Source organism: Cyprinus carpio, chromosome A16, assembly GCF_018340385.1.
Source record: "Cyprinus carpio isolate SPL01 chromosome A16, ASM1834038v1, whole genome shotgun sequence".
Classification (NCBI taxonomy): Eukaryota; Metazoa; Chordata; class Actinopteri; order Cypriniformes; family Cyprinidae; genus Cyprinus; species Cyprinus carpio.
The window spans coordinates 23,530,580-23,552,321 of NC_056587.1; the positions used below are offsets into that span (position 1 = coordinate 23,530,580).

The window sequence follows — 21,742 nt, forward strand, 5'->3', positions numbered from 1 at the left end:
GACTCTATGTATTTGAGTTAAAAACGTCTTAAAGGGATAGTTCACCCAAAAAATGAAACTGACCCCCATGATTTACTCCTCCGAAAAGCCAATCCTACTGTAGTGTTATGAATGTTTGGCTCTTCCAAGCTTGTATAATGGCAGTAATGGGTTGTATTTTTCACCTATTCCAAAAGAAGTCCAATAAAGTGCATCCATCCATCATAAAAAGTGTCCCACACGGCTCCTGTGGGTGAATAAAGGCATCCTGCATCGATGTGTTTTTGTAAGAATATCCATATTTTAACTTTATAAACCGTAATCTCTAATCGGTGAGAAGTGACGATCATTCGGAAAATGCGGCAGCGGAGAGCAAACCAAAAAACCGGTCACGAATCAGAAGCACAAACAAAAGATTTGTAAAGAAAATATGGTGAGGAGAATTTACGATATAGACGAGAGGAGACCTAAAGTAAGGAAACTTGTGCTTCCTGGTGCTCCTGTAAGACAAAAGCTGGTTCTCGAGAGAACGAGCATATTCTACACCGGAGCTTCGCTACAACATGAACATGCTTCAGGAGGCCTTTATCCCCCAGAGCACTTTTTATGATGGATGCTTATGCGCTTTATTGGTACGTCTTTTAGACTATTGAAAACTAACACCCCATTCACTGCCATTCATAAAGCTTGCCTGGAAGAGCCAGGAGCAAGGCTTTTTTATATAACTCTGATTGGATTCGTTTGATGGACTGGAGTGCTGTGGATTATGTGTGAGTTTTTATCAGACTCTCATTATGACGGCACCCATTCACTGCAGAGCAACTGATTTGCACAATGCTACATTTCGCCAATCTGATGACACTCCTAGTTTCTGGTTCCTAGACGACCACTGAGTTCAATGTGTTCGTCTGGTGCGAATATGAATCGATCTCTTATTCACCGCTGGTGACGGGACTCGCAGTTGCTCCGCTTCTTGCTTTAGACTTCGGTTGTGCGCTCCACTGAGAACCAGCATGAACTGGGGCTTTTTGGGCGCCCGGACCGGCGGCGTCTTCACTGAGCTCAACTTCCTCTTCACAGGAGCCTGTAAAGAAACAAAATATTAGTTTTTTTCAGTTTGACACGTCACAGCATCCTCCCTCCTCTGTGCACAGAAAAAAAAAAAAGTCTTACAAGTTTGACCGCAACATTTTGTATTTGTTGACGTTTATTTGAATATAGAAATCTTTCTGTAACCATTATAAAATGCCACTGCCAATTTGATCAAACGTGAATGCAATCCTAATGAATAAAAAGTATTAATTTCTTTAAATTTCTTGAGAATAGCGCAGCAGATGGGTACTGTTGGGAGCTGCTGGAAGACGACGGTGCGGTACGCCACCTACAGATCTTCAGGCGCAGTCAGCAGCATAACTCAACACTTTCGTTCTCGAGGACGACACTGATAGAAACAAGGCAGGACACCAGAGAGAGAAATAAAATAACCTCTAGTATTGATTACATTCACCTCTGTGTACAATATTAACACTCTCTAAACGTGGATAAAAATCTGGCATTTTGGCCAGAAAAACAAAACTTTGATAATTTTTGGAATGTGACTCTAGATAATTTTAGACCATGTGCACAAAGTTATAGCAGCACCAAAAGCAGCCCTAGCAACATGAAAAATAATTCCTTTGCTGATTTGCAAAATGGCCTAATGTGACCTAACTTTGATGACGCTTAGTTCCAAAATAAAAAAAAACTTCCCATTATGTATCTTTTCAACACAAAATAAGTTTTTCAGATTATACATATGTATCAGCTTTTATGCACTTGTCAAATGTCAAAACCAGTTTACTTGTACATGACAAAAAATAAAGTATTCAAAATTTATTATTTTACTTAAAGGAGTGGAAAAATATGTTCAAATACGCCATTTAAAGCCAAAGGAGAATGAACTTTACAAAATAAGGATATTTTCAACAAATCTGTTATTTTTTTTTGTCTGTTTGGATGCAGTGAAACCAGGAAGAGTTCTGCTCTGTTACGTTTTCCTATGTTACCAGGCCATAATTCTAACAATGAGAAGGGATCAGATAGTTGTAATCTGGCTCAGATTCAGTCAGGAAATCCAACTTTGTTTAAGTTTTTTTACTGCTGTTAAAGGAAAGAATAGAATTACACAAACTAATTCAACACACAAAAGGATTCTCAAAATCAAAAAATGCTACTGAACGCATCATATTTAGAGAGAAAGTGTGAGGTGAAAAACTGCAAAACAGACGGTATTTCTGTAAATCAGTAAGAAAACGAGTGTGGATTTCATTCAGCAGATATGATGCAGTGTTATTATGATCAGTGGTAAATATGGAACGTTGTCACGCTCAAGTCACGATTCGATTCACGATTTAAAAAAAAAAAGAAGAAGTTATTTAAGACAAATTATAAATTAAATGTGTCCTTTTATTACTGCTAGGACATAATGCTGCACGTTTCTTTGTGAAATTGAAATATAACACTCTAATAATATATTAATATAGCACTTGTATATTATTGCTCTTTTGTTGGTTTTGATTGCTTCTGTTGTATCATTTGTAAGTTGCTTTGGATAAAAGCATCTTGCTAAATGACAAAAATTTTAATATAATGTAAATGTAAATAGCAAAACTAAATTGAAATTTTAAAACAAGCCCCAAATAAAATAAATTCTTAATAAATAAATAAATATCTCTTCAAAAAACAAAATAAGGCTTTGTCTGTGCTCTTTCCATTTAAAATTAGAGGCAACCCCCCACTGCATTTTCATCATGATTCCAGACAAAGATGCTGCATACATGCAACACGAGCAGTTTTTAATCTAAAATTAGATCATCGTATAATTTAGAAATTTGAAGCAAAAACAGAATATGTTTGACTTCAGTTTTGTGATACTATAAATAAAAATATCCTGCATGAAACCGAAACAGCAGACGAGCCGAACGAGACGCAGATCCACTCTCTGCCAGCAGGTGGAGCTTAAAGCGTTTCCTTGGCTTAGGAACACCGCAGCAGTGCGCTTAACGCGTTTCCTTGGTTACCGCTGTAAACAAAGAACTTATGAACACCGCAGCAGGTGGAGCTTAACGCGTTTCCTTGGTTACCGCTGTAAACATAGCACTTATGAACACCGCAGCAGGTGGAGCTTAAAGCGTTTCCCTGGTTACCGCTGTAAACAAAGCACTTATGAAACCGCCCCCAGGCGCGCCCCCCACTTGACGCAGCGTTTCCTTGGTTACCGCTTAGTAAACAAAGCACTTATGAACAACCGCAGCAGGCGGAGCTTAAAGCGTTTCCTTGGTTACCGCTGTAAAACAAAGCACTTATGACACCGCAGCAGGTGGCGCTTAAAGCGTTTCCTTGGTTACCGCTGTAAACAAAGCACTTATGAACACTTGCAGCAGGTGGAGCTTAAAAGCGTTTCCTTGGGTTACCGCTGTAAACAAAGCACTTATGAACACCGCAGCAGGTGGAGCTTAAAGCGTTTCCTTGGTTACCGCTGTAAACGAAGCACTTATGAACACCGCAGCAGGTGGCGCTTAAAGCGTTTCCTCGGTTACCGCTGTAACAAGCAGAGCTGCACTTATGAACATTAATATGCATTATACAGAGGCAAGATTAAAAGAAAAAATACCATCTAAACTTTTCTAAAGACAGTTCCCCTCAGACATGGATTCATTTAAACTCCTACCCCTAAATGAATCACGATTTGTTTAGCATCTCAACCGATTTGAATCGTCACTTATTTAAATCGATTTTTAATCATCTCACGGTTAATCATTACATCATGGTTTCATTACAAACAGTGTCCATTAATCCTGTGAAGTGCGTTACCCTTGAGTCCTGTGCTGGTTTTAGCAGCGCTGTCTCTGCCGAAGAACAGGCTTCCCGGCTGGATATCAGAGCCAGAGGAAGGGGATTCGTCTCTGACTCTGAACTGACCCAGTTTAGTGAGTTTCTGTCAGGAGAGAGCGAACAGATGTGTCAGAGCTCACGCCGTCAAACAGCAGGACTCCGGAGGAGCAGCACTCACCGGAGGAGTCGAGACGGGGACATCGTCAGCGTCCGGAGGAGAGTGCAGCTTTATGAAGGCGACTCCATACGCTAGAGACTGAAGACAGACACACAGTAAAGACTCGCTCACACACAGGAGAGCTGCTATGTGTCTGGAGGGTCTATCTATCGTGTTCACCTTGCTGTACGGCTGACTGCACACGATCTTCACACAGTCCCACTTCTCCTGCGCCGTGGCCTTCAGCAGCTGGCTCGGCCCGAAGAAGCGCACGCGGTTTGTGTTCGTGCCGTTACGGCTCTCTGTGGGCGACATGAAGGACGACGTGACCAGCAGAACCTACAACACCAGAGAGATGCATCAACAGCGCTGAAAATGACACAAGCTTCAGGCGAGCACTGAGTCTAAAAACATGAATACAAGATTTAAAATGGGAAAAAAAAAAAAAAAAGATATGGAAAAAATATAGTTGACCAGCTTATACATATTCGAATGTTCTTTGAGACATATATATATATATATATGGATTATACATATTCGAATGTTCTTTGAGACAAAGCAAAAAGCAATTTTAAACTGTTTGAAGCTGCTAAAGTGTGTAACTTTAAGACTCACCTCAAAGTTTTGGTCTTTGACTGACGTGGAGTGTCCAACAAGGACCTCAATGAAAGCAGAGCCTTCATTTCCAATGTCTATGCTGTGAATTTGCTCTTCCTTTTCCAACTAGAGAAACAAGACAGACAAAAAGGTTAACATTTAAATAATAATAATTCATGAAGTTAATGTGTATTAAAAATTAATATATAAATAAAATATTATTTTTTATTTTTTAAAAATATTAAAAATGTTATATTTGTTTTTAAAAAATATAAAAATTATGTGTATTAAAAAATTAATTTATAAATAACACATTGTTTTTTATTTTTTTTTTTAAAATAATTTAAAAGAAAAAAAATTATGTATTAAAATAAATATAACAATAACAATTTTTTATTCTTTTAATTATTAAAAAATATTTTACAATTGTTTTAAAAATATATTTAAATTATGTGTATTAAAAAATAAATAAATAAACTTTTTTTTTTAAATTTATGATTATAAACATTTTAAAATTGTTTTTTTTTTAAATACAAATTATGTGTATGAAATAATAATATATAAACAACACATTTGTTATTTACTATTAAAAATAAAAAAAATAAAAAAAAAATATATAAAAAAATACATATATAAAAACACATATATTAAATACATAAAAATATATTTTAAAAAATATTTTTTACTTTTTTTAAAAATAAAAAATAAATAAAAAAAAAAATAAATAAAAAAATAACAATTAATATAAAATCAAAAAATAAATATGTATATTTACAAAAAAAAAAAAACTAAAAAATTTTCTTACAAAAATGCACAAATAAAAATATGAATAGTCAGAAATCAAACAGTCAAACCTGAAGAATGACTGAAACGTGCTTCTCTGCAGGTCTCGCAGCTTTCCATTTCCTGTTCGTGTCGGAGCTCAGGAGGCTCTCCGCTCTGTGAGTCTGTGCAGAAGAACCGATTCATTGATTCATTCATTAACAAACACAACATAAACACACAGAGCTGTTATACTGTCAGTAAGATCCTGCTGTTAGACTAGTTGTGTGATTCTTAAATGTTTAAACAGAGTCTCTCATTTAAACAAAAGCATTAAAAACAGACCTGGAGTTTGATTCATTTCAGTGAATCAATTCAAAACTTGATTGTAAAGTGGCCTTGAGCTTTTGCAAAGCCACTAAATCTTATTATTGACTGTTATTAAATATAACAACTTACATTGTCCTCACTGCTGCATGACACCAAATTCCTTAATATTACACCATCCATTCTCCTCACACAAAAACACTAAAACAGGTACAACAAAAACATAAAACACTGTACAACAAAGGGATATTATTTAATTAACAGTAAAAAATTATCAAAATATGTACCTGAAAGCCTGCATAACACTTATGATCTATAATAAACAGTGTTTCAATTCATTTCCATGGCACTTTCACACAACACTTCCACTTGATTATGATTGCTGGATAAGAGTTTTACAAAAAAAAAGCAAACAAAAAACATTCTGATTCAGACTGATTCGCTAATGAGTCATTTACATCGATCTGCGAATCGACTCAAAAGAACGATTCGGTCACAGATCAGACGTCACATCACAGCATCATGACAAGTTTTCATTAGGAGACTCGATTTCATGAAATCAAGAACACTGTACCGAAGTCCGGAGCACGAAAAGCGCTTTCTGTGCTTTATTGTAATCTGTGAAGAGACGCGCACACACACACGAGCTCCCTCTCGAGCCACAACACGTGACATCACTTCCGCCCGCCGCCGAATCAGAGCGACGCTTCTCAGGAACTCACAGCCACACTCGCTAGACTGCAGAATAAAAGTCCTTTAAGTCTTATAATAAAGAGGCGTACAACATTTTTTATTTAACATTTTATTTATTTTATTTTATTAATCGTTATTATTATATATATATATATATATATATATCTGTTTAAATCTCCAGTTTCAATAAAACCAAATATTACTAACTTTCCAATTGACTGACTGTCTGATCATCAATTATCCAAAAAAAAAAAAAAAAAATAATTAAATTCCTTTTATAGTGATTATTTACTCATTTGATGCAATAAAGTCAGTTATTAGTAATGTTCCAGGTATGTTTTCTTTGCAAAAAAGATTTAAGACTGAGATTAGTTCAATTAAAATTTTAATTCAGATGAGAGCCCAATTAAAATTACAGCTAAAAATATATTTATTACTTCTATTCATTGTACTTTTTGTGCATGCATAACAAACAATGTTATTAAAGTAACATGCTTTTTATGAATTTCAGATTGGATTTTGTTAGTTAGCAAAAATATAATTAAAATTAAAACCATAAAAAATATATATTTGAAATAAACGTCAGTGTTATTTTAGTATCTATTATGGTTTTTATTAATATTTTGAATTAGATTTTCAGTATTCATTTTATTGTTTGTATTAGATATGCCTTTATAGTTTGTCCTTCTTTAATTTAGTTTTACATTTAGCTATTTTCTATTATTATTATTTTATTTATAGACTAAATTAAAATGAGAAATGTTGCTGAAAAAAGTTTTTATATTTTATTTTATTTCAGTTAATGTTTATTATTATTATTATTATTATTATTATTATTATTATTAGTTTCATTGTTTCAGTTTTAGGTTTAGTAAAAATATAATTAATAAAATGTTAGAAAAAATATAAAAAAAAAAAATAAATGTTAACATATGGAAAAATATATATATATATATATATTATAACCAAACCTTGAACTTTTTTTAAGAAAACATTTCTCATTTTAATTTAGTTTTACTTAGAGTAGTTTAAAATAACTAAAACTGAAACAGGAATGAATAAAAATATATACAGACATAAAAAAACCCTACTTAAAATGACTGACAAAAAAAACTACAAAATCTCACTAAAATGACAAATAAAATGGAAGATATTAAAATAAAAAACTAATTTTAAATTATAATAAAAACTAATAAAATTAAAATAAAACAAACAATAAAAAAATATATAGTAACTGGATATAAATGTTAATAAAATGGAATAAAATAAAATATTTAAAAGTCACACACATCACTGCATGTTCATCACACTGTAACTCGAGATGCCAGACACAGAGTTTATTTCATTTCTTTATTTCTGGAGGTGAGTTGAAGCAGGAAAGAAACACACACAGTCTGAGCTCATATGACCTCCACATAGATGGCCGTCTCAGAGTCTACAGCGACGGGGTTCAGTGTCTGATGCTGCGCTCGCTGGCGTCGCGCTCCGCGTCTCTGTCTCTTGTGCATCTGGAACACAGACGGCACATCAATCTACTCGCCCTGTTATTAGTTTATTATTTATCTGTCCCCATCACTTCCACTTATCATTTTAACAAAACATTATTTTTATAATTTAGAGTTTCAATACATGTTTATTTTGGACTTTTAGCAATAAGTGTTAAAAAAAAAATGTAAACGTAAAAAAATAAAAATTATGAAATAAACATGATAAAAAATGTAAAAAAAAAAAATTAAATTGTTTATATATTTTTTTCCATGACTTCCACTTATAATGTTAACAAATCATTAATTTTTTTTTTTTTTATAATTCAGGGTTTCAATAAATGTTTATTTTGGAATTTTAGGAATAAGTAAAAAAAATCAAAAAAAAATCTAAATTTAAAATTCAAAACAAACAAAACAAACAAAAATCCATATAAAAAATTTCAAATAAAAAAAAAATACAAATAAAAATATTTGGATTTTTTAAAAAAAACAAAATAACCACATTTAAATGAAATAAATCATTTAGAATAAAATTTCTAAATAATAAAATCAATTAAAAAAGTAAAATAAAAAAATTAAATATTTTAATAATTAAAATAAAAATCAAATTCTGAAAAGAAACTTTATTATTTTGTTTTTTCCCCATGAAACATAAATCTTTAATAATTTATGGTTTTTTATAAATGTTAATTTCGGAACAAATAAATGAATGAATAAATAAATGAATGATCAAAATAAAGCAATAAACAAATATGAAATCCAAAAGTTTAAAAACACATTTAAATGAAATAACACATTTAGAATAAAATTAAATTAAAAAAATTTAAATTAAAAACTTTGAAAAAACTTTAAAATTAAAAATTAATAAATATTTTTTTTTTAAAAACATCTAATTAAAAAGAAAAGTTTATTAATATTTTTCCCATGACTTCCACATAACGATGTATACATAATTCAATGGTTAAATAAATAAAGGTTATAATATGGTAATCCAAAATTTAAAACTTTATAAATTCAAAACAAAACAACCCCCCCCCACCCCCCCCCCCCAAACCCCACACACCGCCCCCCCCCCCCCAAAAAAATCTACATTAAAAAATAAAAGTAATACATTAACCTTCTGAAGTTCCTAAAAACATGAAAAAAAAAAAAAGATAAGATAAAAAAAAAAATGACTGTGAGCTGGTACTATGAGCCCTTTAAAGCACCTGTTTGCTCCGTACGAAGAGCGGAGTGCAGTTCTGATAGATGAGCTGGTAGCTGCCGTTGCTGTAGACGTTTGTGACCTCGCTGCAGTTGATGTAGAGCGGCGTTCGCTCCTGATAGAAGCCCAGAAGCTCAGGACGCACGGCTGGAGGCCTGTAGTCCATGACACGTCTCCTTCAAGACAAGAAACCGGCTCAGATGATATTACACTGACAGTCAGAGAGAAGATGAACAAAATGAGTGAGGGAGCATCTTACCTTCGGTTCGTCCTGCAGCAGTAGAAAAAAAACAGCAGCAGAAGCAGCAGCAGCAGCAGAAGCACAGCACCTGCTGTCGGGATTACAGTCCAAATCAGAGTATCTGCAGAAAAAACACAACCACCTTCAGCCATTATAATACATCTCATAGAATCATAAAAAAAGATGGAACATGCAAAAAAACATTTTTAATGGAGTAATTAAATATTTCAATATTTATGTAAATATCGCAGTATAAATTATATTTATAATAAAAAATGTAATTAAAATAATTACAATAATTACAAATAATTAAAAATTGAATTGGAATATGCAAACCTTTTTGAAGAATAGTAATTCAAAACTTTAACAGTTATGTAGACATTATAAATTATATGTATAATATTCATAATATTTAATTAAAATATTTTGATAATAAAACATTATTAATAATTAAAATAAAGAAATTGGGATATGAAACCTTTTTTACAACTAGTTATTAAATATTTAAGTAAATATTATAAATTATATTTATAATAATAATTGTTAGTTAATTATAAAATAATTGTAAATAATTACAATAATAATAATAATAGTTAATTATGTAAAATAATTGTATTAACTGTAATTGTAAAATAATCAAATTGGTATATGCAGACCTTTTCTTTAAATATTTAAACATTTATGTAAATATTATAAATTATATTTCTAATAATAATAATAATAGTGAATTAATTATATAAAATATTTGCAAATAATTAAAATAAACTAGTATATGCAAACTTTTTCTTAAATATTTAAACATTTGTGTAACTATTATAAATAATAATAATAATAATAATAATAATAGTCAATTGTAAATAATTAAAATAATTAAATTGGAATATGCAAACATTTTCTTTAAATATTTAAACATTTATGTTAAATAAACAATAAAATTATATTTATTAATACTAATTAGTAAAATACAATAATAAATAATATGTTAAATTGTAAACATTTATGTAAAAAAAAATAAATTACAAAAATAATAAAATAATAATAAATAGTTAAGTTTGTAAATAATTTGAAAATAATTAAATTGGAATATGCAAAACATTTTCTTTAAATATTTAAACATTTATGTAAAATAAAATAAATATTATGTTTAAAACTAATGAATAATAATAGTTAATTGTAAAATAAAATATCAAAAAATGCAAAACTTTTTCTTTAATATTTATAAACATTTATGTAATTAATTGTTATAATATAATAATAATAATAGTAATACGAAATTGTTAAGAATTAAAATGATCAAAACAAACTTTTCTTTAAATATTTAAACATTTATGTAAATATTATAAACGAATGTTATAAATATCATAAATGATAAAAATACCAGCAGACTGGTGAGTAGCTGTTAGTGTATCGTACCCTCGTGAGGCTCATAGAGCAGGTGCGAGTGGTTTCCCAGAGCGCTGACAGCATGACACTCGACCCGCAGCGGCAAGTCTGAGATCCCGCGGAGCGCCGGTCAGCGTGTGGTTAACATAAGAAGAAGACGAGGTGTTAAAGCCATCCGGCAAGTGAGACCCGTTCACACTCCAGGTGACGGCGGGACGTGGGTTCGAGTCCACGAAACAAGAGCAGGACAGCAGCGTCCCGTCCCAGTCACAGGACGAGCGAGACAGAATCAGCGGAGCGTCTGCAGACACAGAATCAATCAATCAATCAATCAATCAGTCAATCAATCAATCAGTCAGTCAATCAATCAATCAATGTTAACTGTAAAAAAAGAAGAAAAAAACATTTTAATTCAGTCCAATTCTAAGCACTAAAATAACTGAAACTAAAACTGGAAAAAGAAAAAAAAAACTATATAGATATTAAAAAAATAACAACTAAAGTGACAAAAACACAGTTACTAAAATAAAAATATCTAAAAGTAAAAACTAATTCAAAATGTTAACAGAAAATATAATAGCATATTGATATTAAAAATATAAACTAAAATAAAACTAAATGTAATAAAAATCTAAACATTGTATATGAATGACATAAATAAACATTTTCAATTTCAAGTTAATTTAACAAAAACTGAATAAAAACTAAAATAAAAATAATAAAAAACAATAGACATAATAAAAATAAAAAAATAAATTAGAAAAAAGAAAAAGAAAGATATAGAAATAAAAACAAATTCAAATAATAAAAAACTATAGTATCTCAATCGTACTAAAATTAAACCTTTAAAATAAAAAGTAAAACCATAAAAAAGTTACTTGAAATAAAATAAACATTAAGTGAAACAAAATAAATCCTTTAAAAAAACTCAAATTTTATGTTAAATTAAAAGGAATACTAAATTACTAAAATTTTAATACAAATTAATAAAAAGCATGCATAAAATATAACTATAATAAAACAACTAAAAATGACGGAAAAAAAAACAAAAGCACACGACAGTGCAACCAAAACTAACTGAAATGAAAACAAAAAACAGAAGATAAAGATAAAAATACAGCATTGCAATTATACTAAAAACCATGTGGAAGCAGAGCCCGTTTCCCGCTAATAATAATAAACTAATATTTTTTCTCGCAACACTCTGAGTTTGTATCTCGCAACTCTGACTTTATAATGCAATTGCGTCAGAAATTGCGAGATATAAACGCGAAATTCCAAAAAAGTCAGAATTGTGAGATAAAAAAGTCTCGCAATTACCTTTTTTTATTTTTCTTCAGTGGAGTGGCGGAAACGGGCTTCATATCAAAAAGCTCTGATCTACAGAGCTCCCACAGGAAAATGAGGATGATGAGAGAATATGAGATGGAAGGATGCTAAATAAACGGAGCAGGGGCGTCGGACTGGGGGGGGTAAAGGGTAACCCAGGGCCCGAGGCAGGGGGGGGCCCTTAGAAGTCAGTTTTTCTATACATACATATCATGCATAACATTGTTATAGCATTTATGTACAAATAAAAAAGTTCCTGTGCAAAACTAAACTTGTAGTTTAGGCACTGGTTTATAAAAAAAAAACCAGTAATTTTATGCTGTCAGGGCAACCACCCCTCTCGAATCTGTAAATGGTACTACCCCAAGGTCAGGTGCTTCTGCTACGGAACCTGCGGTGAAATTGCTGAGGTTAATGAAAAGGAGCTGGAGTCAGCCGTGATATGAACTAGGAAGAAAGTGGGAAGAGTCATGTCTTTCCTTAAGAAAGGAAATCGGGGGCTCAAAAACGAAAAAGAAAAGAAGATTAAAAAAAAAAGGCAAGATGAGGGCAAGCGTTGATCACTCAGATTTTTGAAAAGAAAGGTGAGCTCCAAATGCATCATCGAGCATTGACACTTGTTTTTAACATAAATATCTACTCCAGAGAATTACATTTATGTTCGTACTCTATTTTGAATATATAACAAATAATTGATAGTATCAAATCCTTCATAGCGAGCAAACAATATTTCTGGGTAAATAACAGAGTGAGACGACGGAGGCGGAGCTGGGAGCAAACACACTGCCACTCCAGGCCAGCTGCAGCAGGTCTCCTCTTCTGCTGCAGTTCTCCCAGAGTCAGAAGGTTACATGAAACACCACGTCAAAATCTAACACCCGCGAAAACACAGGGGGATGCGTTAGCGCCTATTTTACCGCATTGTTATGCCAAATTAGCTCGCGCAACGCTCTTACATAAGTACAATGTTCTCAGTTTAATGCCCATCTTAAATGATTGGAAAATGCTATTTTAAAAACGTAATTCAAAGACTGACATGTCGAGTTTGCGGTTAGTGTACCCTTGATCTATAGTCTCGCATGTATTTAAAACAGACACAATTAATCAGCAATGCGTCAGGAATTGCGATCCTTTGAGATATAACAGACCCTGCCGCAGAGGCCCCTCATCATCGCGAAAGAAGCGTTCTGAGGAAAAAGCAGTCATTTGATTGTTACACATTTATTGTGAGATAAAAATTCTGTCGCAATATGAACTTTCTTTCTTTGCTAAACACAAAAGAAGATTTTTTGGTAATTAAACAATTGCATTTTTTTTCAGTTGGCGGGGAAACGGGCAACTTCATAAATGAAAAAGAGCTCACATTTTATTAACCGAAACTACAATACAGTAGCTCACAGGCAAAAATGAAGTATGTGATGAGAGAAATATGAGATGGGTAGTCAGGAGCAGGATGAAAAGAGAAGAGAATGAGAGATTAGGCGTATCACATGGGTGTCTCGGCACAAGTCACATACCACAGCAGGTTTGATTGGATTGACTCACACTGCGCGTTGAGGGGCGTCGGGCGGGACGAGGCGCGTCCCAGGCGGTTTGCAGCGCTGCACTGGACGCGCGTGTCTCGGCTGACGTTATAGACGCGGACGGTGTGCGTGCGTTTGGACAGGATCCGCGTGTTCAGAACTCCACGTCTCCACCACAGGAACACAGAAACAGACCGTTCTGCCTTACAGGAGCAGAGGAGCAGAGCGTTTCCTCCGAGACGCACCGCCGCGCTCACCACCTGAACCCACACGTCTCTGGGAGGAACTGAGAACACAGACACAAGCAGAATCGAGCTCTGAGCGAGATCAAAATACTCCAAATCCACATGTCATAGAGGTCTTGAATTTGTTCCCTCATTTTTATTTCAGATTTCCAAAACCCTGGATATATGAGGGAATTTTAAAAGAGTGACTTCTAGACTTCTAGAAATTCATAAAATATTGAAATACTTTTTTAAAATTATTATTTTTTTTTATTATTGTTTTTATTATTTTAATTAATTATTATTATTATTATTAATAGCATTTATAATACTTAAATAATAAGAATTATTATTATTATTATAAATATATAATTATATTATTACAAATTGATTGAAATTGCTATTTGTAGGCAAAAAAAACTTTAAAATAATTATAATAATTATATAATAATTTATAATAAAGTATAAAGATATTTTTGTGTAAATATCAATTAAATATAGCCACAAATAACTACAAACATCATGACAATTACAGTAATTGGTAAATAAAAGTGTAAACGCTGAAGAACATTTTGTTATTGAAACTTCCAGATTGTAATTATTGAAATTATTTATAATTAAATAATTATTGCAATTATTATTTATAATATTTAAATAATTATATTTGTTATTTGTATTATGAGTAAAATTACTGAATTTGCTACAGGGGAAAAATCTTTAAAATCATTATATAAAAAAATAACAAAGCAATTTAAAGAATTAAAAATAAATAGTCACAAATAACTACAAACATCATGGGAATGCTGACGAATATCCAGTTATTAATACTTATTATTATAATTAATTATTATTATTATTATAAATATAAATATAATATTTAAATAATTATATCACATTTATATCATGAGCAAAATTATTTTAATAATAAAAAAACTTTAAATAATAAAAAATAATTAAATATAGTCACAAATTACCAGAAAAGTCATGAAAATTAATTGATAATAAAAAGTCGAACCCTTAAGATCTAATTAATCATATACTCATTTTAAATATAATAAAATATTCAAGCAGCTTTGTCATTACAGCAGAAACAGCAGAAATATCTTGATATTGTTTTCTTTTGTTGCTGTCATATCTGATGATGCAGTGAGACTGCATGGGTTTGTTTGTGATGAGTGTTTCTCACAGTGGACGAGGATCTCGCGGGTGGCCGAGGATCGTCTGTTGTTGGGGTACTCCAGCTCACATCTCACTCTGGGGTTTGTGTGCCGCGGGACGGTGAAGACGAGGCTGGTCTGAAGCACCGGAAACCAGCCGGTGTCCCGCTGCAGCTCCGTGTCTCCGTGAACGCTGCTTCCGGCCGGATCGCCGCGCTCCCACTTCCACAGCAGACGAGGTCGATCCGACGGACAGCTGAGCCGAGCCGAGCAGTTCAACACGAGCCGCTGGCCCTCCTTCACCGGCCCCGGGTCCGTGAGCTCCGGCGGCTCCGGCGAACCTCAAGACCAAAACACATACATATTCTGTTATTAGATACAAAGCTGTTTTCCAGTACCATCATGTACTAGTTTTAATTCATATCTTGAGATAGCTTTTATTAATTTATTTTTGTCCATACAGTTTTCCTTCATTAATATTTTGAATTCGTTTTTTGTTGATATTTTCCATGGTCATTTTCATTAAAAAATTTTAGTCATTTTGTTGTGCATTTTGTGCCTTTTTTTATTAATATTTTTTTATTAATTTAGTACTTTTTTATCATATGTTTAAATTTTATTAATATTGTGATTTTTTTTTATATTTGCTGTTTTCCATTTTAATTTAAGTTTTTAGAAAGTTTTTTTTTGTTTTGGTTATTTTTTAGTATTTGTTTAAATGTCTATTCTTTTATATTTTGAATTAGATTTAATTTTATTATATGTTTTGTTTAATTTTAACGTTATATAATACTTTTCAATAACACTGTTATATTTTTATTAATATGTGCAATATTTGTATTTTTTATTTTATATTTGCTGTTTTCAATTTAATTTCACCGTTTTTGAATTTTTTGCATTTTTGTTATTTTTATTATTAAATGTCATTTTTTTAATATTTTTGAATTATATTTATTTTTTATATATTCTTTCATTTAATTTAAAGTTGTAGAAATTTTTGTTTTTGCAAATTTTTATTAGTTTTTAAATGTCTATATAGTTTTAAATAATATTATTCAATAAGTTTTTATTTTTTTTAAAATTGTTCCATTTTCATTTTAATTTGACTTGAATTTTTTTTAAATTGGGTGTTTGTTTTTGCCATTTCTTAGTTTTGTTTAATGTCTATATAGTTTTTATTAATATTTTCAATAAGTTTACTTTTTTCAATTTTTTTCTATTTTCATTTAACTCCTTTTGGGTCGTGTTTTTTTAACGTGTCTATACTTTTTTTTTGTATTTTTATATTTTCTGTTTTCATTTCAGTTTAGTTAGTTGGATAGATTTTGTTGTTTTTGTCATTTCTATTAGTTCTTAAATATATCTAAAGAATTTTTATTATTTTTAAATTAGTTTATTTTTTTCATATTTTCCGGTTTCATTTAAATTTCAGCTACAGTAATATGTTGTGTTTTAGTCATTTTTTAATTTCTATTTTTTTTTAATTTTTTGTACAAATTAATTTCTAATCAGCCACTAACTACTAATCAGTTTTAGTTATTTTATTACTTCAAGTTAAACTAAATGAAAAACTGAAATGTTGTCTTAATGTTGAAATAAATTAAGTAGCTATGTTATTTAAAAATAAAATAAAAAGGTATTTTATTTAAGTTAAAATTCATTTTATTTCAAGTAACATTTGAAATGTTTTTTTTCTGGCTTAAGTTGATGATAATAGCACTGCATCAGAGCAGCATTAGTATACCAGTCACGCTGATGTTGACCTTGCTGCCCGCAGGCCATGACCTTTGACCCCGCTCCCTCATCTGCAGCTGGTATGTGTTCTGGTCGTTGCTCCTGATGCTGCTGATGCTGACGGAGCAGTCGCCGGCGCTGATGTTCCCCGCGAGCGCCGTTCGCTCTTTGAAGTCGGGATGAACGCCGTCGCTGCGCTCAGAGCTGAACACCGGCCTCCGCAGCATCATGAAGAACGGCGTCGAGGATCTGACGAGCTGAAGCTCCATCGTCTGAGCGGCCGGAGCAGGGCTGAAGGAGCAGGGGATGACGAGACACGAGCCCTCCAGAGCCAGCACTCGTCCCGGGACAGACACAGAGACAGCAGCTCTCGTCCCAAACACACTCGCTGAACACACAAAACACAAACTGCAACATTTACTTTAGAGCTCATTTCCATAAAAGAATTACATTTTTAATTAAATTTTAATGAAAAAATCATTAATTGATCATTCTAATTTCAACACATACTAATACATTATTAATAGTTTTTACACTACAGGTTTTGACTTTTTGTGTGTTTTCGTCATTTTATTTGTTTTTTTAATGTCTGTACAGTATTTATTATTATTCTTTTATTTTTTTACATTTTTAGTTTTCATTTTAAATTTAAAGTTAACATGAATGAACAATGGAAAATACTTCTAAAGCATTAATTAAACTTAGTTCATCTTAATTCCAACATTTACTAATACATTAAAATTAAAAGTTGTATCTGTTAATATTATTAATTAGTTTTTATATTTTCCATTTTAATTTTAATTTCCAGTCAAATTTTTATTATTATTTTTATATAGTTTCTGTTTTCACTTTAAATTTAAAGTTAACATGAACCTAATGAAAAATACTTCTACAGCATTTATTAGTTCATGTTAATTCCCACATTTACTAAAATCAAAGTCATATCTGTCAATATATTTTTTTTATATTTTTCATTTTCATTTCAGTTAAAGTTTTTGTCGTTTTTTTTTTTGTGTGTTTTCGTCAATTTTAGTTGCTTTTAAATATGTCTATATAATATTTTGAAATTTGATTTTTTTTAAATATATAAATATATATATATTAATTTTTAATTTTTAATTTTTTCGACATGAACTAGGAATGACATTTAAGTTTTAATTTCATTAAAAAAGAATTTAAGTAATTTTGTTAACTTTATTAGTTGTTTTCAAATGTCTATATAGTATTTATTAATACTTTGATTTATTTTTTAAATATATTTTCAGTAGTGTTAAAGTTGTAAAATACTCCTAAAGCATTTATTAATCCTAATTAAATTTATTTCCAACATTTACTAATGCATCATTAAAATCAAAAGTTGTATCTGTTAATATTATCTGTATCTGAGCCTCCGGACAAGGACCAGCAGATCCAGGAACAGCTTTTTCCCTTCAGCTGTCTCCTTGCTGAACTCTGCCCTCTGACACCCCCCACACCATACACACAGACTCCTCCCCCACTTAATCACTACATCTGACCGATTTATTTATTTATTTATTTATTTACAAAAAGCCAAAAAACAGTTAAACTTGCTATTACTTGCACTACTGTCCATGTTCATCCAGAAACACTGAATAACCCATATGCACACTGAAATATTTTCTATGCACTTTACTGTCCATTGCAATAGTGGTAAATTAATGTTCATATGTTCATAGTTCTGCCTATAGTGTACATACACTCTCACATTTCCATCTGTATAGTATGTTCATAGTACACCCATCTGTGTATCATGCTGATAGTATTTAAATCTGTAAAATTATGTCCATAATACTTATCTGTATAGTTATTGTACATATTGCATTGCTGACCTTGTATATTCTGTACTTACGGCCTTATTGCACTTCTGGTTATGATGACTAACTGCATTTCGTTGCCTTGTACCTTACATGTGCAGTGGCAATAAAGTTGAATCTAATCTAATCTAATCTAATTATTAATTTTTATTAAGATCTTCCCTTTTCATTTTAATTTCAGTTAAAGTTTTTGTAGTTTTTGGTTAGTCATTTTTAAATATGTTTATATATTTATTAATATTTTGAATTAGTTTTTTATAAATTTTCGTTATAAATTTAGTTAAAATTAACGAAAAATACTTTCACTAACTAACTAAGGAGATCTTATTGTAAAGTTTTCCCAATAATGCTCTAAAAACAAATTAAATACACAAAACTCATTGCAAAATTAATTCTTATAATATTTCACATGCTCATTAAAATGTCCAACTCTAATGACTGAAAAGACTGTAAAGCATTGTGCTTTTATGGTCCTTGTCATCACGTGTCTTCAGATAATCAGCACAGGACGGATTATTTCACAACAGGATCAGAATATGGAAACAGGGAAGTTATGGGTTCGTGCTGAGATGATGTTCAGAGAAAACGATCACTGCATCCTGATCATATGCTGATTTAATGTAACAGATGTACTGAGCAGACAGAGTAAACATCGCTCACCTGACATGATGGTAAAGATCCGGATCAGTGCGTCCAGGGCCATGAGCTCGGGTCAGACGGAGGGACGACGCACACTGACGCCGCCGGGGGACTTTCTGCTCTTTTTTAGTGTTTCAGGAAGTCAGAAGTGAAGGTCTGGCATGTTTCGTAACGCTGATCTGCTGTTCCATGACGTTCCTGCTCCAACATCTTCACTACAGTAATGCATGCAGTTACAGAAAAGAGTTACGGAGGATAAAGCAGAAAAGGCTGAGAGAAAGATGCTTACACAGAAGCTGCTTTTTAGTCACCATGCACAAAAAAAAATATTAAAAAAAATAAAAAAATTTTTTTTTAACTAAATTAAACTAAAATTAGACTTTTTGTTAGTAAAATAATTTTTAAATATATCATATTTATCAAAAACGGAATTATTTATCTTTAATTGTGTGTGGTTTCAGTCATTTATTAATATTTAGCTCAGCATCTTCTGTGCAATGTAAAGTTCACCATGTTGCTCACATACTAACCCACACACTCTAACAAAACCCCCTCCTAAAACTTCATCCCCATGTCAAAATTCACTGTAAACACTAACTTAATCCCTCGACTTTATTTGCGTTCACACACTTATAATTTCTTTGCAAACAGTGCCTCAAACTCTCATTCTAATGTGCTTAGAATCACCATTTCTGACATTTTTTTGTTGCGTTCCCACACTTTTAATTTCTTTGCACACACTTTTCAGTGTCAACACAACCCACTCGTCCTCAACGAGACTCAACTGAGTCAACTGCATCCCAGCACCTGGACAGCACACGTATATCGTCTATGTGACGTCTGCAAGACGTATCTTTTAGAGTATTTGCTCATTCTGCAATACATCTATAGGATGTTTCCTATTTAAGTATGTCAAAAACTAGAAGTCTTGAGGTGTCTTTAAGATGTAGGGATCTATCTATTGACGTCTATCAGATTGTTTTTTAAGCACACAGCAGATGCTTTCCAGATGTGAAGCAGATCTTTAACAGAGCCTCTTGCAGACATCTATAGGACCTGTGCTCTCATGGGAAAGATTATCATTGAGTTCACACAGTAAGTATAGAAAAGAGATGCTTGGGGTCAACGGATAGAGTTCAGAGTTTGGTCACAAGTTTTGTGTTTTTCGTTTCAAAATGGACAGTGGGGCAAATTATCCACCTAATCCAGCGCTTTTGTTTGTTTTACGATTTGTTGAACCGATTCATCCTTAAATCCGCGATTGAAATTGAACTAATCAAACGAAACGAAACGAATCACCTAACATAAAATAAACGAACCATACTCAAAATCAAATCCGTGATTGTTGTGATTCTAAACTGATAGAAAGCACGCATGAATTGAGTGAAAAACATATGTAAGCAGTTAAATGATTGGTCTCAGGTCCAGTGGTATTTATTCACACATGTAAAGATCTGTAACACCTTACAATAAGGTTCCTTAATGTGAGTTAATTTATGAACTGACATGTCGGTATGATACAATGAACAATACAAGTTTTACTACAGCAGCACCATGATTATTTTTCATATTAATGCTTAAAATGTTGGGTCTGTTTGGTTGATGAAAGCCCATTTGCACCATGTAAGAAGAAAAAAATTAATCATGCTTTGGTAAATCATAATTATGACCTAATGAGAAATGATGACTTTACATAGGCCCCTGCCAAGCTGAAATGATGACTTATTAGGTTGAAACTGACATACTAATTCATAATTATGAGATAAAACATCAGTTTTGATACATGACATTACATTACATTTCTCAGTCATTTATTTTCCGACATTTTAGCATTTAGCGACTTACAAAATGAAGGACAATGGAAGCAAAATCAAAATCAACAAAAGAGCACATGATATACAAGTGCTATAACAACAAGTCTCAGTTAGCTTAAACGCACTGCAATACACGTAGCAAGGGCTTTTAAATAATATAATTAAAAAAAAAGAAAACATTAGAAAAAGAATAGAGCAAGCTAGTGTAAGAGGTCTTTTTATATAATTATATAATAAATGAAAAGAAAATAGATAGAATACAAAAAGATTTAGAAAGCTATAGGCAGTTAGATTTTTTTTCTTTTTTTTATAAGAATAGATTAGAATAGTGAGTGCAAAAGTTAGAGGGTCAATATATAAAGATGGAGAGATGTGTTTTTTTTTAATGTGTTTTTATTTATGGCTTAGAAACTCGACATTTTAAAATAAAAGTCTAAATTATGAATTTAAAAGTCATAATATTAGAATTTAAAAAATTCTAAATTATGATAATAGAGATTTTTGGCCTTTCATCTCATAATTGCAACTTTGTATCTCATAGTTATGATTTTTAATTTTATAATTTCGACTTTTCATCTCATAATTTAGACTTTTACCTTATAGTTATTATTTATCAAGGTTATAATTTCGACTTTTCATATTATAATTGTGAGTTATAAAGTCTGATGTATCAAAGCATGCGTTTTAACCCCCCGCCCTCTTTTTTTTTTACGTGGCGGACTGGGTCTCCGTAATTTGGTGCTTATGCTTTCGTTTACGGCGTTCTCAGAGGACTTTTATTTTG

At 31.6% G+C, this 21,742-nt stretch overlaps 1 protein-coding gene and 1 long non-coding RNA gene across 2 annotated transcripts; both read right to left on the reverse strand.

Moving 5' to 3' along the window:
- Positions 1–3,713: 3,713 nt before the first annotated feature.
- On the reverse strand, positions 3,714–5,878 carry LOC122134330 (DNA repair protein XRCC1-like). The gene is made up of 6 exons (XM_042773360.1): positions 5,828–5,878; positions 5,461–5,553; positions 4,625–4,732; positions 4,190–4,348; positions 4,031–4,108; positions 3,714–3,955 (listed from the first exon to the last, which is right to left on the reverse strand). Exons 1-6 carry the CDS (start codon positions 5,876–5,878, stop codon positions 3,794–3,796), a joined length of 651 nt encoding a protein of 216 aa, XP_042629294.1. The 3' UTR covers positions 3,714–3,793.
- A 1,846-nt stretch (positions 5,879–7,724) lies between these two features.
- LOC109051222 lies at positions 7,725–13,732 on the reverse strand. The gene is made up of 5 exons (XR_006162056.1): positions 13,578–13,732; positions 10,734–11,004; positions 9,339–9,441; positions 9,084–9,255; positions 7,725–7,896 (listed from the first exon to the last, which is right to left on the reverse strand). It is a non-coding gene; the product is annotated as an uncharacterized LOC109051222 (long non-coding RNA).
- Between the last annotated feature and the right edge of the window lie 8,010 nt (positions 13,733–21,742).